This window comes from Caloenas nicobarica, chromosome 10 (genome assembly GCF_036013445.1).
Source record: "Caloenas nicobarica isolate bCalNic1 chromosome 10, bCalNic1.hap1, whole genome shotgun sequence".
NCBI lineage: Eukaryota > Metazoa > Chordata > Aves > Columbiformes > Columbidae > Caloenas > Caloenas nicobarica.
The window spans coordinates 23,075,262-23,092,087 of NC_088254.1; the positions used below are offsets into that span (position 1 = coordinate 23,075,262).

At 46.0% G+C, this 16,826-nt stretch overlaps 1 protein-coding gene across 6 annotated transcripts in view; it reads right to left on the reverse strand.

Annotated features, from left to right (window-relative positions):
- UACA (uveal autoantigen with coiled-coil domains and ankyrin repeats) overlaps positions 1-16,579 on the reverse strand; it is a 33,024-nt gene extending 16,445 nt beyond the window's left edge. For 4 of the 6 annotated variants that reach the window (XM_065642199.1, XM_065642201.1, XM_065642198.1 and 1 more), the window contains exons 1-5: positions 16,418-16,579; positions 2,731-2,864; positions 2,140-2,228; positions 1,075-1,139; positions 80-137 (exon numbers count right to left, since the gene is read on the reverse strand). In XM_065642199.1, coding sequence (XP_065498271.1) covers positions 80-137; positions 1,075-1,139; positions 2,140-2,228; positions 2,731-2,864; positions 16,418-16,474 — 403 coding nt within the window. In that variant the 5' untranslated portion in view covers positions 16,475-16,579. Of the gene's footprint in view, positions 1-79; positions 138-1,074; positions 1,140-2,139; positions 2,229-2,730; positions 2,865-5,442; positions 5,809-15,319; positions 15,339-16,417 lie in introns of those variants that run through there. The other 2 variants (XM_065642202.1, XM_065642200.1) reach the window with 2 other exon arrangements.
- Between the last annotated feature and the right edge of the window lie 247 nt (positions 16,580-16,826).

Below are 16,826 nucleotides of genomic sequence, written 5' to 3' on the forward strand. Positions count from 1 at the left end.
TTAAGAGAAGAATTTGGCCCATCTGCAAATTAATTAGATCTAGATTTCATACAAGTTATCAAAAAGCAAAACCTTTTACCTGCATCATGAAGAGCAGTTCTTCCTTGAAGATCCACATTCTCCGTTGGACAATTGTACTGTTAGAATAAGTAATCCCAGTTGTCAATTAGGATTCAGATTGCACTTACAAAACATGGCATGTTTTGAGGTTTGAATTAAAGCAATAAAAACTGATTTAAGAAAAAAAAAGTAAGTTTGCAGTTCACAAATATACCAACATACATGAAAGAAAGAGCTATGGGTATGTGCACTTCGGTGTTCTACACGCATTGATCAAAATCTGTAGAAGTAAATTAAGACCTTGGAAAGAAAATGTAACTCATCACAGACTTTTCACAAACACTTGCAAATGTTTATTCACTGTGGCGAAGATTCTCCTCTACTTGTCATTACTCCTTCACTACCAGTATTGCTACTAGTTCTGGCACTCCACAGAAAATGTCCTGATTATATCTGCGTGCAGACATGCACCAAGGGAACAGAAGATGAAGAGAACCCATTAAAAGTTCAAAAGAGATTCAAGTGAGCAATAATTGACCCAAGGAATAAATGAAGAAAAAGAAATAATCACACAAAGCTAAGAAAACCACCCAATATTGTTTCATTAATGAAAGATGACTGGATATAGATGCCCATCTTTTGAAGAAAACACTACACCTGAGCAGGCCTTCCAGTGTTACTGTCCCTAAACACAAATGTATTCAGAAAAGGTGCACTAGCCTTTAAAAGACACTCGATTACCTTTTCTCTAAGGGGTAGAAACTACAACTTGATTTGATTGTCTATGTGAAGAGAAGAAAAAAAAGTTTCTTTTAGCACTCTTTCAGCCACAACCTGTTATTTAAAATGAAAAGGTCTTTTCCCCATGACCAACTTATTTTTAAAAAAACTTTTTTCTTTTTTTTTTTTAAAGATGAGTGGTATATCCCTATTTCAAATCAGTATGTTTAAGACCATCTTTTATCCTCTCAAGAATAAAAACCATAACAACAGACAAGTTGTACTTTTCAGTACCTGCAACAGCTTCTGCAAACACAAAGCATGTCCGTATTTTGCAGCTAGGTGCAATGCGTTTCTACCTAAAAAGAGAGATCGACGGCAATTCAGGATCTATTTTGAACGTGCATTTAGAAATACCACACACATATTCAACAGGCTGATGTTGTTTCTCAGAAACTCTATTACTAATCACGTAACACTAAATTCACAAGAAGTTCATTTGCTCTTCGCTGAAAGCATTAGCACAGTTTATTTCATCTGAACAAAACCCTGTGGTCTGCCTTCTCTGTAATTCCATCTGCTCCGTGACTGCTCACATGTGTAAGGCGTGTGACCCATCGAGATCCACGCACGCCACCCACATCATCTGAGGTACAACGGGGTCCGTCCCTGCCCCGGTTCCCCCAGTGCTATAAGGTATCACTCTGCAGTACACACTGCACTATTTGTTACAGTCTTTTCTTCTGCAATGAAGTTGAACATAAGAGAACTTTCTTTACCCATGTTAAATTATGAGGTCAACAATCTGAGGCAAAATTAGCACCTATTTTTAACGACGTCTTCCGTAAGATCTTCACACAAACTCTGGTATCGCACGTGCAAATCAAGAAGGTAGCACAGCGGCACTCTGAATTTCTGAGGGCTCAGGATGGCTGCACCAACACCTGCCGTACCATTTAATTCTAATCCTCATTGTGTACTGTACTTCACAAGTCTCGGTCAAATGCATTTAGTATGTAAATGAACACAAATTCATCTAAAATAGTTCCTATACTGTTATTCTTGACCAGAAATACTGATCTCGCCAGTGAGACTGGAGTAGACTACATATATACAGTTATAGCAGCACAAAGCCAAAGCTCACACGTTCCTGAACGCCCCGACATGCAGCAGAACTTACATTACTGGACATGACCAGTTTTCTCTAAGTTCGGCAACAAGTCACTTAAACAACCTTTTTTTTTCCAGCCACAGGGAAAGGAAGAACGTCTATCCTATAGTTCAGTTTAATCCCACTCCACAATGAAAAGCAAGCTGAGAACACCTGCAGGTGGCACGCGGCCCTTTGCGGAATCCTACCTGCAGCGTCAGTGGCTGTGATGTCGACTCCGTGAACAAGGATGGTGTTCAAGCAGTCCAGGTTGCCCTTGGATGCTACAACATGGAATCTGAAAATAGAAAATACCTTGCTTAAGTACAACTGTTTTATAGACAAAAATGGTAATATTGATCAGGAAAGCCAAAGCAAACAGCTGCATATTGAAAGCATCATGCAACACAAACTCAGCTTTAGAGGGCATCCAAATCCTGTTAAGAGTTTTGCAGATTTTACTTGACAGAACAAGATGACTTTTTGGAGAAGTAATCATCATTTACCTTGAATCAGTGAGCCAGGTGAAAACCAATATTCTTCCTATTTCTCTTTAGCATTCAAATCTGGCAAGATCGGGTACTTAAGACTGATCTTCACTTTGAACTGAGGATTGTTTATGAGAATTTGACATTCTAGCTATCCAGTATTCCAGTTTAGATGAGGCTAGAATCTACCGTGGTGTGTTACATAGGTTTATACATTTAAAAAAGAGTTTTTAGAGCAGCAGCAAGATTTAGGAATTGAATAAATTTCAGCAGCTTCCCAACAGCATAATTGGAGTACTGGCAGTTACTCACGCAGATCTCCCTTCCACATCCAGTTTACTAGGACTGACTCCTTTTTTGGCAAGGATGGATTGAACCTTTTCCACATCACCTCTTTCAGCTGCTTTCATTAACCTGTCATCATATTTGTTCCAGTCTGTGTTCAGCTGTGTAAGAGAGAATTAGAAACGCAAGTGAGCTTATGGTACACGATCGATCTACTAGAGGAAGTTCAATAAAAGGCTGAGCCATTTGCAATATGGGGGACACAACCAAAAATGTCTTGGTTTGCAAACAGTTGTACCTACTGAGATGGTTATTTATGTACAATGTCACTACAGCTTTTCAATCAGGCTTTAGCATTGCACGTGCAGTGCTCCAATACAGTCTGGGTAAGCCACCTTGGTCCTATGGGAGACCTTCAGGATCAAACCTCTCTGGTTTTCCTCATTCTGCTTTGTTCTGTCTAACAGGCCTAAAACTACAGCCACACACAGTAGTTCCCCATCCTTATTTTCAAATAAAGCTGAACCAGCTCCATTACGTCCCAAGCAGTTTTCAGATTTTAACATCAGATGGGATGCGCTAAAAATACGCAAGAGGACACAGTTTTTCCTGACTGCTTAAAGGATCAAAATTTAGCTAAATGTGATATTGAAGAGATGAACATCTATTGAGCTGTAGAATGAAATCCAAAGAATATGAAGGGTAATGGGTACAAGTTACTCCTGGAGAGATTCCGATTGGACACCAGAGGAAAATTTTTCACAAAGAGAATAATGTCCCCAGGGATGTGGCAGATTCCCCACCATGGGACACTTGAGGACTCAGCCGGACAGGGCGCTGGGCCAGCTTGTCTAGACCGGGCTTGTGCCAAGGAAGGCTGGACCAGATGATCCTTGAGGTCCCTTCCAACCTGGGATTCTGTGATTCTGTGAAAGTTTATAGCTCTAAATTGCCTGCAATTACCAAAGCAACGTGGAGTGCAAAGAAAGTCCAAGTCAGTTATAAACAGAGCACCATGCATTCAGTCTCAGACATTCAGCACCCCCCACTTTTTCCTTGTTTACTTCATATTTAGAATTTCAGGTCACAGGCGAAGCATCCCACCCCAAAATGCGGAGCTTGTTCTCTTTGCTGCCTAAATCACCCTTTCTGAATCACTTTACACTTTCAGGATATTCTGTTTGGTGGCAAACCTCACAGCCAAGCTGGACACTGATGACTTGATATTCAAGAAGCTTTCAACAGAAGAAAAAGGCTTATAAAGGAATATTATGTTCAAATCTAACTCTACACAGCAAAAGAATTTACTGATAACAGTGAGACATACGCAGCCTGTAGATGCACAAAGTTACTTATCACTGTGGATCAGACGTTCCACAGCTCACTGAATAAAGAACATTAATACTGGTAAGCCTTATCATTTCCAATATAGAGCAGCTGAAAACAATTCTGTTTCTCGAAGTGAGAGAGCAGCCTATCAACCCCATATCCTTCATGCTGGGTTCATCGCAACACACCCTTCTGCCTCCTCAAAGCACCAAACCCACTACACAAACGTCTTAACGGTGTTCACGTGAAAGCAGAAACAAAGAGAGATACAAAACCCATGTACAAGCTTCATGTCAAAAAAAATGCAGCTGCATTCTATCCAGACAGAACTACCTCCTCCTTAAGACTATCTTGCCAGCAAAGACCAACATTTTTCAGGATCTAATGCACTGAAGTCTGGAAGACCCCAGTGGCGGGACCCAGTGCCAACGAGCGGGTTCTCAGAGCGGGCAGAGCCCAGAGCTGCAGCAAGATCTGCCCTCGCCCAGAGCAGGGTCTGCTCATAAAAGAGGAGATACAAAAAAAACACAGCCCCCGGCCCCCTGCATCTGCAGAACCATTTGTATAACGGAGTTGTAGTCATTATTATCTTTATTCCCTGTTCTCATGATAAACAAGATTACAGTAGTCATGAAGTCTTAGCAACAGCTTACTCAGTACAATACTTCCTAAAAGTGACACGAAGTAACAAAAATAGACATCTAATGAAATTACAACCACTAGTGCTGCCCAGCTAAAGCGCGGTACCGATCTGTCAATCAATTAAAACACCCATTAGCTTAAAAGCCGAGGCAGCCTGGCTGGCATAAGGAAGTCACAGCGCTGGCGACGTGACCCTTCACCGCAAAGCCGCACACGCTGCGGGGGCCTGGCAAGGGTCCCCCTGCCAGAACACCCTGCCTTTTCTTTTTAAATACCTTAGAAACGGCACATGCAAAGCATCGAGCTCCGTTTCCTCCAAATCCTCTCGCGCATGACACGTTTCGCACCCTGAGGGGAAAGCGCTTCTCACGTGTTTGCCTCGGGGTTTAGGTTGCCGAGTTTCATATTTGCAGCTCACACCTGCAGCACAAACTCACTCAAACCTATGGAAACCTTTTAACAACCACGCCTTGCTCCCATTTCATAAGTCTTCTCATTAACGAGAGTGTTATTTAAAAAAAAAAAAAAAAAATCTTAAATTTTTTTTCCCCTATGGTTGTAACACTTAAGTAAATCGTATCCATTTCCTATAGGTACTAAATGAAATGTCACCCAAGCAAGGAAAATTCCTCACAGGAGGAATCGTTAAAGACAGATATAAGACACATTAATTAAAAAGAAACGGTTACAAAACATTTACAAAATTCAAGCTTTTGCATGTTTGCAGTTGTAAGCTACCGCCACTGATGTGAAACCCGGGATACCTACTGTGTCTTTGGCTGCACAAGAAAACCAACAGGTCATCGTGGCCGCCGCGCCGTGGTGCTGCCAGAAGCGATCGCTTTCTCTCGCATGGAGCTCCGAACCGCCGCAGCTCCAGCACCCGGCGCAGCTCACACGGGGCGCCCGGAGAAAGGGGTTCCCTGCACCGCCCTCAGCTCGCCCTGCTCCATCCTTCACTTAGCTTGGGTCCCCAAGGAGATTTTCTCCATCTTCAGGATCATCTTCAGACTTCATAACTCTTAAAAAAAGCCACGGGCCACCCCCGGCCTTCGCGGGTCCGGCCGCTCGGCCTGTCCAGCCCAGCGGCCCAAGAAACCGCTCCCGAGCGGCGGGTGCGCGGGGACAGACGCCAGATCGGCTCCGACCCACTAGTAAATATTGCCCAGAGCCGAAATATCTCGTAAACAATACGTAGACAGTCTCATCAGCCCAGATCTATTTTCTGATAATCCAGTACTTGATAGCCGAGCAATAGAAAGCAATAGCTATTAATACATTCTCCGCATGCCTGTGCCCTGAGTAATGCATTTTAGATTTAACCTTAACTAAGGAGACAAGCATGCATGAAACTTTACTACTGTGTTATGTTCTGCAGACATGCAAACACTCACTTTAAAATAACAAACACATTGGACGAATTAACTGTCCGCTGACATTAATGAAGGTCATACGTGTCACCACTAATAACACAGGAGGACTGAAATACTCGCAGGAGTAATTTTTTCCCATTCCACCACACCACAAAGCTGAAACCAGACTCACGATCAGACTGCAGACAGTTACAACTGCAGAGCAGATGGAATGCATGATCTTATTTTGACAGAAATGTAACCGATTTTAAATTAGAAAACACACATGCCTCCGCTTAAAAAAATAAAAAAAACCACAACATAAACCACACCAACCAAAACTCCTTTTCCAGTGATGAAACCCATTCTGAATAGAACCTGGTTTCAGCTTACTGCTGCTGCCAGCCTGTCTCCCAACGTGTGAAATGAGAGGAGTCACGGAGGCTGTCAAAACATTAAATAGACAGCACGTCGATTAACAGCAGGGAAGACGGAGACTCTCACAAGCCTTAAATTTCAATGGAGATCTCCCAAGTGCCGTATTTAGAGGACTAGGCCAACACGACAAGCAACGCACTGTTCTGTGTGCAGGAGAGAAACACGGTGCGGAGAAACACATCCACACACCCCGGAGGACACGCGTAAGAGACTGCAAACCACCTCATCAATGGGTCTTCTCGGGGGACAGAGATTTTTAAAATCACTCACTCGTATCTGCACAAATTGACTCTTTCCCAGCAGCTTCTAAACTATTCCACATCATTCGCTGGGCACCAGCCCTTGGCCTCGCAGCACTAATGTGTTTCTGAGCAGAACCCGCCAAGAGTCCTCTGCAATTACCGTGTACGTGACAGAGCCACTCCAGAACAGCACAGTGATCACCAGGACCGTGTCACCTCCAGCTGTCTTCTGACCAGAACCAAGTCTGTCTGCTCAAGCTAAAAATGGCATTTCGGAGGAAAAAATAAATGCTCTTTACGAATGACAGCAACAACAACAAAAAAACCACACATCACACCTTGACTGAAATCGGTTTGGTGAGAAACTATCAGTAAGACTATCCCTTCCAGGTGTAGCGTCTTTGATTTATTCACCCCAAAGCTTTCCCTGGTGTCCATTTTAATCCGCCTGCAGACACTCGTGAGCTGCACTCCCCCTGCAGCGCCTTCATGCTGAAGACCCTCCCAAGACAGTCCTGACCACCAGATCTGGGCTTGCTTGTCCCCAGCGCCCCGCCAGCCCGGGCCCGGCCCTCGCAACAGCTCCGGTGAACTCACACCCCTGCAACCGCTCTCCACGGCGGCCGGATCTCAGACAGCTCGAAGGGTGGGAACTCAGGAACTGTGCTTGTGCTGCATTCTTTCAGTGTAACCAAAGTTTGAAACCTAATTCAGACATTTTTTTTTTTTTCCTCAGAACAAAGACCATTATCAGCTACACCAGCAGCACAGATCTCAAGAGGTACTAAATCAGCGAACCCACTACAGATGCCTAGCCAAGGCAAATATTGCCCATCTTCTCCTAACACACAGCACCTGTTTCTCCTAAGCTCAGCCTGCCAAAAATTCTTCCCAGCTCCAGGTCTGCAAAGATAAGGGAATATCCCATCTCCACCATCTGGCTGGGATCAAATGTAGCGCTTGCTCCTATCAGCTTCTATCTGATGTGCTCTCAGTTTGAGGGCTCATATTGAGCAGACACATCAGGTGTGCACACACTGTCCATCCCTCTGGTATCACACCACCCTCAGAGATACACACACACACCGGTGCTCAGAAAGAGCGAACTGAACAACCACAGAATACTTTCCCAAATGCTCTCCTAGCCTTCAACCAATGCTTTAAACTTCCCGGGCTAGGGGGAATCTACCTACAAGCTTAATAATTCTGAATTAATTGCTCTGTTAACTTATCCATTTTTTTCTCAAGTACAGGTAAGCTTTTAGCACCCTCAGCATGCTTTGGTAAGGGACAGTACAACTACATGCTGCACGAACAATTACCTGTTTCTATTCTCTGAGCCCAAAATCTCTTATCTTACGAGATATTTAACAGATAAGAAGCCGAGCTACCTTACCTACTCGCAATCCTCATTTCAAAGGTGCCTTTGGACCATCACATAAGGTGACTGCAGCCTCCCAGCCTGCGATGCCCTCCGCCAGCAGGTAACAAACATCAACGAGCACCCTGGGCTGTCTGCTGAGGGGAGCACACGGCATCATCCAGAATCCAGGTTTACAGGAGACTCTTCAAACTCCAGGCTTGGAAACCCACGCTGTTCCTCATCCATCATTACAATTAAGTATTTAAAGATGAGAGCAGTGAGACCATTAGCAACGGCCGCTAGAGATATTTACACTCATGACATGTTTGGTACCCAGACTAATTACCCTCACTTTTCTGAGCAAACCAAGACAATATGTTCTAGTCACTGAAGGCACTGGAAAGTGTACAGTATTGCTACTATATATATATATATATTTGTACACTGCTTACAACCTGAGAAGCAACTAGCAAAGATAATGTTTAAAGTTTTATTGTTAAAGGATGTATGTTTATGAGTAAATAAACATAGCACCATACTTAGGGAATCTGAGCATGGAGTTACTGAGCATCTTGTCCCTCTGAACCACAAAAAGCAAAGCAGGTGGTGTCCCCGGAGCCACGCACGGATCGCTGTGCCCCCGGCCACCCACGGGTCCCCATGCAGGAACTCGAGATAATAAAGCGCCCAAGAGACAGAGGAGAGAATAATACTGGGGTTACAGGGACTCAAACGGGATAGAGATCCCAGCCCTGCAGGCCTTTGGAAAGCAATCCGCAACCCTCGAATCCCAGCAGCTCTTCTGCTTAGACTTCTCAGCCCAAGTATTCTCCAGAGTAAAATTCTAGCAGCCAGAGCAGAACTTTCAAGACTCTTCATGGCAGCAAAAACCCACGAGAAGAGATTTCTGCTCATCAGTCTGAGCGCAACCCATGAGACACAACTCCTGTTTGAGAGCACACTAACCTTTTCAATAAGATAATAGAGGGCCAGGGCCACAAGAAATACTGGTCTTAATATTGCAGTGGAAAAAACTGTGACAAATTAAGTTGTTGCTGAAACAGAAGTATTGCTCAGGAAACTCGCACCTGGACTGGGAATTATTGCTCATCCAGAGTCTCCAAACGCTTTTGCCTACATAGCTGCAAAACACTGGATACGTAATAAACAGCAAGTTTAAATAAAACATGGGCAGTCTTTAGCAGTCATTTAACTCACTTCAGAAATACCAGCTGTAATTCAAAGCAGTTCTTAAAGCCTTCATCCTGAAAGCTGACATAAACCTGTGAAAGTGAACCAGCTCCCGGCACTGCTGGGCCAGGCAGATAATCCCATTAACAGAAAAACCCAACGGGGACACATCCTCCTCTAATGCCATTAGCGGGTGACATAAGCACATAAACCACACTGAGCACAGAGCTCTGGTCAAACCCGCCACCCCCACCTACAGCAACCGCTCACAAATATACCAGTGGTCCTGAAAGTTATCTAGACAAAAAAACCCACTAATGTCATATTTTTATGGGAACAGTTACAAAACTACAACTGCAGTTTCTAAAGTCTGTGAAGGTCATTAAATAGAATAAGTCTTATCAAAGAAGAGACCAAGAATTATTATTTTTAGGCCCATCTTTGCCACAAGACTCTGATTTTTCCGGTTTAGGTCCCATGCGGTTTCCCACAGAGACAGGCGGGCACTCGCTGCTAAAGGAGACACTTGGCACACGTGTTCTGGGAGCCGAGCGCCGCTGAGAAGGGCAGGCTCCGCTCATCTGTCAGCCCGCACATGCAATTTTCCTGCTCACTCTACGGAGGTCAGAGTGCATTTGTGATTAAAACCAACATCCGAACAGACACACCCTGTGATTTATTTTATGGCACAAAATGACAATTGCTTTTGAAGTAGTTTGATTTATTTAAAAACTGCACAAAGTGACAAAATGGAAGGACAGGTTAGGCTACTGAAACTATTTTTTAAAGATGTGCACCAGGTGCGGCTTCCCCCTCTGGTACAGCTGCACATCAGCCAATACCCCCCTGTCCTGCAGCGCCTGGCTCATCTGCAGTTCCCTTGAAAATCCTGCACATACCAGGTTTGGGAAAGGGTCAGCTCAGCTGGGAGAGCGTGGTGGAACGGCATTTGATATTTTATAAGCACATCTTGCTTGTGAGGATGTGTTTCTATTCACATACAAATTGTTTGGAGTTTAAAACCGCAGGAGTAAGAGGGACTGTTTAGTCTGCAAAGGGAAACCAGCCCCAGCTTGAACAGAGGGCTCTTGTTTCAGCCGCAGGTTCCCACATGCAGCGTGTTATCACCTCATTTACTGCCATTTCTCCATCTACGGGAAAAGTCATTGAATGCTATAAAGTGGGTGAGGCTTCATGTAACAAGCGGTCAAAAATAACAGCCTTCCTAGGCCTGCTCTGGTTCTGCGGCACTCGCAAAATGCTCACGTCAAGAACCCATAGTAACAGTTGTGCTGTTGCATGGCTTGGTTCTATATAACTGCATCCTGTAACTCATACAGGCAAGAGTCTCCTAACGAACAGGTTACAGCAAAACTAGCAGTAACCATCTAAAACCTCACCAGAAATGTTCATGATTTCACCCTGTTCTTAGGGCATTTTTCTTCAAGTCAGCATATCGCACCAAGATCAAGTTATTAAGTATCAGGAAAGTATTCAAATCTACTTCCAGCTATCTACGTGGCATGTCAAACAGTTCTCTCAAAACCGTCACAAGGGCTTAAATCTGTGTCAAATAGCACATGTCCATCTGCAAGGAGTGACACGTACCAACTAGCTGGGGTAGGGAGAAAAACCACCAGCATCAGCTACAACAGCACAAGATACAGTGCAAGTGTCAAAGAACACTGCATATAGCTCCCAAAGGAAGCACAGTCCACTACAATTAAAAAAAAAAAAATCAATTTTGTTTGGTTTGGTTTTGGTTTTAAACAAAACTTCCTCATGTATTGCCAGCATACAACTCAAGTGCACCTTATTGACAAAACACGCTCAAATTCCCAGCCCTGAGATACAGACCAACTTGGACACTAACGAAAGCAATCAGAACTACTTACGCACTCTGGGAACAAGCCTGTGGGTTTGCAGCTGCATTTTAAAACAGTCTGAGTACGTTTTATGGTAACTGAGGCTGGATTTACACACAAAGAACACTGCGCCCTTTGACAGCAAGGAGAGCATCACCACTTGCGCACGACCAACCGATTTGTGTTCTTCCATTTATTCATAATGGAGCATCAGAAAACATCAGGGGTGATGAAACACAACCTGACTATTACATTCATCACGCAGCCTCACATTGCGGAGAAGGGAACGCCGTGGTACGGTCTGACTCAGTCCTGTGTGGCCTCCATTAAGTAATGAAAATATGGAGACAATATCAGTCTCTCAGATATTGCAAGAATTTGCTTGCTAATAAATATTAATATTTAAATACTGTCAAGTACTACATAAGTTATATCTGAGCAAAAGGTCAGATGAACTTGAAACAGATAACCAGCCTTATCTGCACAAGTACATCTGCAAAGCAGCTAAGGACATTTAACTTGTACACTTGCACTTGCTGTACCCCCAATTTTTAAAATATTTTTAAATTGCTACATTCCAAAATGATAAAGCATTAACAAATACCCCTTCTTTGTAATGAGCCTGAAAATTATAATGCACCTGCAAAAAGGCTGCACAGGAAAGCTTTTGCTGCACCAAAAATTGCCCGTCTTGACTAAACCCATGTTTCTTCAACAGCAACCACAAACATCAAACAAGCATATAATTCTATTTAACTAAATGCAAATGAATCACAAAGGGTTTTTTTTTCCAAGGAACACACACATTAACATGAGGCTCAATAAAGCTTTCTGGAATGCAAACATACCCTAAAGAGCAACCACAGCCTAGGGTTTGATATTTGAATATGACAGTGGTGCTGACTCTGGGCTGGGCTGCCTGAAGATGGGATTGCAAAGTCACCTCTGCGTGCCCACGGCAGGGAAGAGGAAAAAGCAACTTTGCTCCGGCCAACAGCAGCAATGCTGGAAAAATTCTGCCAAGAGGTCATAGCATTGTGATCAGCGTGGCCAACAGAAACTGTTCCGTCCTTGCACAGAGCGGTGACAAAGTGCCATGCAAATCTTGTTCATTTACAAACTGATGCGTGTTACCAGCAGCACGAGTTTGTTTTGTTTAAGAAGTTCAACACAGGAGTGATCTTGAATCTTCAGTTCAAACTAGGTTACCAGACATGGGGTTTTTACTTCATTCCTTCAGTTACCAGTGTGTATTCCACAGCACACTGGTGCTACAAATCATTTTTAACAAAGTTATCCTGCTGTACATACAGAGATAGAGTGTTGCTGATCAATCAGCATACTCAGACAAACAGTGTTCTTTCGTTCCCTCAATAAAAACGGTGGGATCAGAACAAGAGGTGGTACCTCCTGTGGGAAAGCAAGATGTGCGGTTCCAGCCACCTGGATGATCAAGGAAGATCAACACTAACAGGGCCAGCTGCACGGTCAAAGAAATAGTACTAACATAATTAGATCATAGCAAAATATAAAGGGCCTTGGACAGATTGTGCTGAAGTACGTTTCTCATAATTGTAAAGAGTGATAGCCCAGACTCGTGAGAATGGTATCCCGGGCTGGATGACCGCTCCCAAGTGCATGGGATGCGTGAATGTCCTTGGGCCTGGTCTGTGAACGAGTGGGAACGTAACTGAAACAAACATGAGTGTGGTGTGTTTTTAATAACAATTATTGGAAAAACATCTTATGTAACATCTTAGTCCAGGCCCGTATCTGTAAATCCTATGAACTGTCAGTGGCTAATAAAGAGGCCTCAGCCTGGCTCAGCTCGCTGCTCTGCCCTCGCTGCTCACAAGCTCTCTGCCCGCGTGCGCCGCTTCGTCTGCGTCCCGGTGCGCGTCGTTCCTCATCGCCGCAACCTGCCCTCTGCCGCTAATCGTGTTTTGGGTCAACCCACAGAGCTCCCTCCTTACCCGGGGGAAAGTCACCCAGTTAACAGCACTGGGCAGTCTCCACGGCCTTAAACAAGTTCAGCTGTCACTAACTACAGAACTTATCCAGGTACTAATTTAATAACCACAGATCATCATACCAGGACAAGCGCTCAGACGTCTGCCTTTGTTTCTTGCACAATGGTTTCTGCTAATTATATATGATGTTCTGTTTCTCTTAATTAAAAAAAAAAAAAGCGCATCACTTTTCCTGGAGGAGAAAGGATTGATAGAGGCCTTTGCGTGGTTTCACACCTGCTCCTTCTCATGACTCGCGGGCAGCGCTGCTGATTTCCGCGGTGCGTGTGTATCTCAGGCCAGCTCCGGCTCTCATGACGTATCTTGGGATGCAAACAGCCCCAGCGAGAGCAGCCCTGCCCTGCCCGGGGACACGGCTCCGGCTCCCCCACGTTCATACAATGAGGCACCTCGGGTTTCACAGAACACCTCCACAGCTATTTCCCAAGTGCTAAAAAAAAAAAAAATAAGTAGGCAACCTTTCCTGACCACCCACAGAGGCCAACAGTCAGAATCGCATCAGTGAGGGTCAGTTAGCAAAGGTCTGAAACAAAAATAACTTTATCAAACAATAAACCAACCTTTTTCCCAGCATCTTCTCAAGAAAAACCAACCTGTGGGCACTTCCTATTTGCTTCTTCTGTGTATAGCTACAGACAGAATTTCTAACTTTACTGGAAGAACACATTTCCTAAACGCAAGCTAGATCACTAGATCACAAACATCCATGTATTTTGGAATCTCAGAAATACCAGCAGCACACGCTGCTGCAGTCACCCCAACAGGACTGACTATAATAATTAAAATCCATCTTGTAAACGGAGGTGAATGAGGCATCATTCTCTGGCTGACAGTGACGAATGTGCCCTGGAGGCTTCGGGCTCTACAGAATCTGCTGTTAAAGTCTCCAGCCTCCACCACGGGAAATGAGGAGCATTTGTCTCACTATTCAGAGCACTGAAGTTACCGAACCGGCCGCTCGGATTACTTTCCAAGCACCAGCCAGCTGGAGCTGGCAAAAATCAGATAATTCCATTTGCAGACACAACATTCTGGATAACTGTGGAATTGGTATTAACTATCATTTTTACTTTCTCCTGCTTTTCGCAGCTTCCCTCCATCACAAGACAGGTAAGAAAGCCGTTCCCAGGAGATCACAGAGGGCGCGTAACTATTACCTTAACCTGGAGGAAAGTTTTCAGAAGCGTGATGAGAGGATTAAGTTTCTCTCCGCCCCCCAGGAAATAGCACTGGGGGGGACGGGAGAGGGATGAGGTTTCTCCAACAGGCAGCTCTTTTACTGGTTTCCAGCAGATCCGTGGAGCTTCCCCTCCTTCAGAAACAGCGACCCGGCTTTTCCCAACCATCCCCATTCAGCCGCACTATTAACACGCACCCACGCAGATGAATTTTTTTTTTCCCCCCATATAGAAGGTTGTAAGTTGGTGTTTGATTAGCCGGTGGAGCGATCACATAACCAAAATACGTAATCAACAGGGGAAATGAGTACATCATGGGTACAAACCCCAGTTTTTAAAGGATCACGGTGAAAGTAATTTTCCTTCATGTATTTCAGAATAACTTCAGCTCTTAAAAGCACAAAGGCTGCTCAAACCTACTTTGAAAGGAAGGCTTGTTGAGCCTTCACCTACAGAAGTGAAAAATCTCCACGTCTATTCAAAAACAAATATGAACGCTGTAAGTGTTTAAATTTAAATATTGTAGGCTTAGTCTGAAATAACAAATAGTTCTGAAGTATAGGACAACTAATGAATCACATAAAGCAGTGCCAGCCTACACATTACAGAGTATCATAACAGACTTGTGAATCACTCCTGTGCACAGTGATGCGCTTCCACGCCGCGCTGTCCTTGTGTCAGACGAGGTCAGTCAGCAGTTCACAAGCCTGAATATCTACATATCTTTCAAATGAGCTATTATTTTCAAGTCCTAGTCTCAGATCCAATACAAATTTGCAGGAGTATTTTAAAAGACAGCTCATATCTTAAAAGACAACTGACACAAGTCAGCATATCGTATTAACCTGCCCTCTTCCGCAGTTCCACGTAGCCAGCAGCAAGTTCAGCAAATCAGTGCAGGAAGACAGTAATAGGCTTAGGAGTGCAACCCACAGCAGGCTCCCAGAGAAGCATTTACCGAATGGTCACAATTAAAGGTGATTTACCACACAAAGTAATTTCCAAATATAGCTTTCTTCTGTGACAATAGACCTCTCTCATCAAAAGTCACCTGTAGAGATGAATCGAGTAAAAGAGAAAACCAATAAAGTCAGTTAAATCCAGTTAAGACTAGCCCAAGATTTGGAAGCCATGGAGAACAAGACACAGACAACGGCACCACCACAGAAGTACCCGCTTCCCAGAGGCTGCGACTCCCCCAGGCCCAGTATTCCCAGTGTGGATGATCACAAATTGCAACTGCATAAAGTCACTAACCACTTTGAAAGCTTTTTGCCCACTTTCCAAGTCAATCCTCCCTCTGTGCACTGGGTAAGTGCTCCGATTTTGCCACAGACATTACTAACATCGAACAAGACGCTGCCAATGCCACGAACACACATCTCGGCAAGCCCCAGGGCAGGTTGCCAGCCACAGCTCAGCAGTGGCTCCCAAAGATCTTATGGAAAAAAAATCCAAGGTGTTAACTTCTGCTGGGGCCAGAGGTAACATGCGTTCACATGCTTGTTTTCCGAGCGGCCGGGGCAGCCTGGGCAAGGGGCTGGTGCCAGGTGCGGTGTGCGTGCTCGGAGCCAACCCCCGGCCCGGCGCCCAGAGCCAGGGCACCCCCTGCTCCCGCACCGCCGGAGCCCGCTGAAGCCCAGCTCCCCCCACCGCCGAGGTTCTTAAATTGCCACAGAAAACCTCATTTCCCACCGACTCGCTTCTCCCCAGGTTATCCCGGCTCTTCCACGCTGTCCCCAGCAAAGCCCCAGCTCCCCGCTGAGCCGGGACCGCTGCGCTCTGCTCCGGGCGATGCCCGGACGCCGACCCCCTCCGCCGCTCCCACCCGAGGCACCCACAGCCCCCCGGAGTCCCCAGACCCCACGCCTCGGCTCTCCGGCCTTACACCCAAGCAGAGCCCCCCGTCCTCCCGCAGCCCCCTCCCCACGGAGCGGCGTGTCCCACCCGCAGAGCTCGGCCCCACCCGGTAACCCGGGGCACCGGCTCGCACGGCGCCAGAGCCCAGCAGCCCCGGGCCCCCAGCGCTGACCGCCTCGCCGCTGGGGGTGCCTCTCCCTCCCCTCCGCCCCGCCGGCACCCACCGTGCTGCCCCCGATGATCGCTTCGTGCTTCTTCAGGCGGGACTTGAGGCTCTTCATGGCGCGGCCCCGGGCGGGCGGGCGCGGCCCCGGCCCCGCCACGCGCACCCGCCGCCACGGCCGGACCAGAGCGGCCCCGCCCGCCGCGGCACCCCCGGCCCGCCGCCCCGCCCACCCGGGAGCCGCGACCAATCGGCGCCCGCCCGCGCGGGACGCCGCGACCAATCAGCAGGCAGAACTAGGGGAAGAACTTCCTCATTTTAAAGGCCGCCTGAGGGGGTGTGAGTGGCGTCTTACCCCGTGCGGAGCCGCCCGCCCGCCAGGGGGCGCGCCGCGGGCAGGGCAGCGGCACGCGGCGGGCGGTGCGCCGCTCTGGCGCCAGGGCAGCGGCTCGGGGGCACTACGGGGAGGC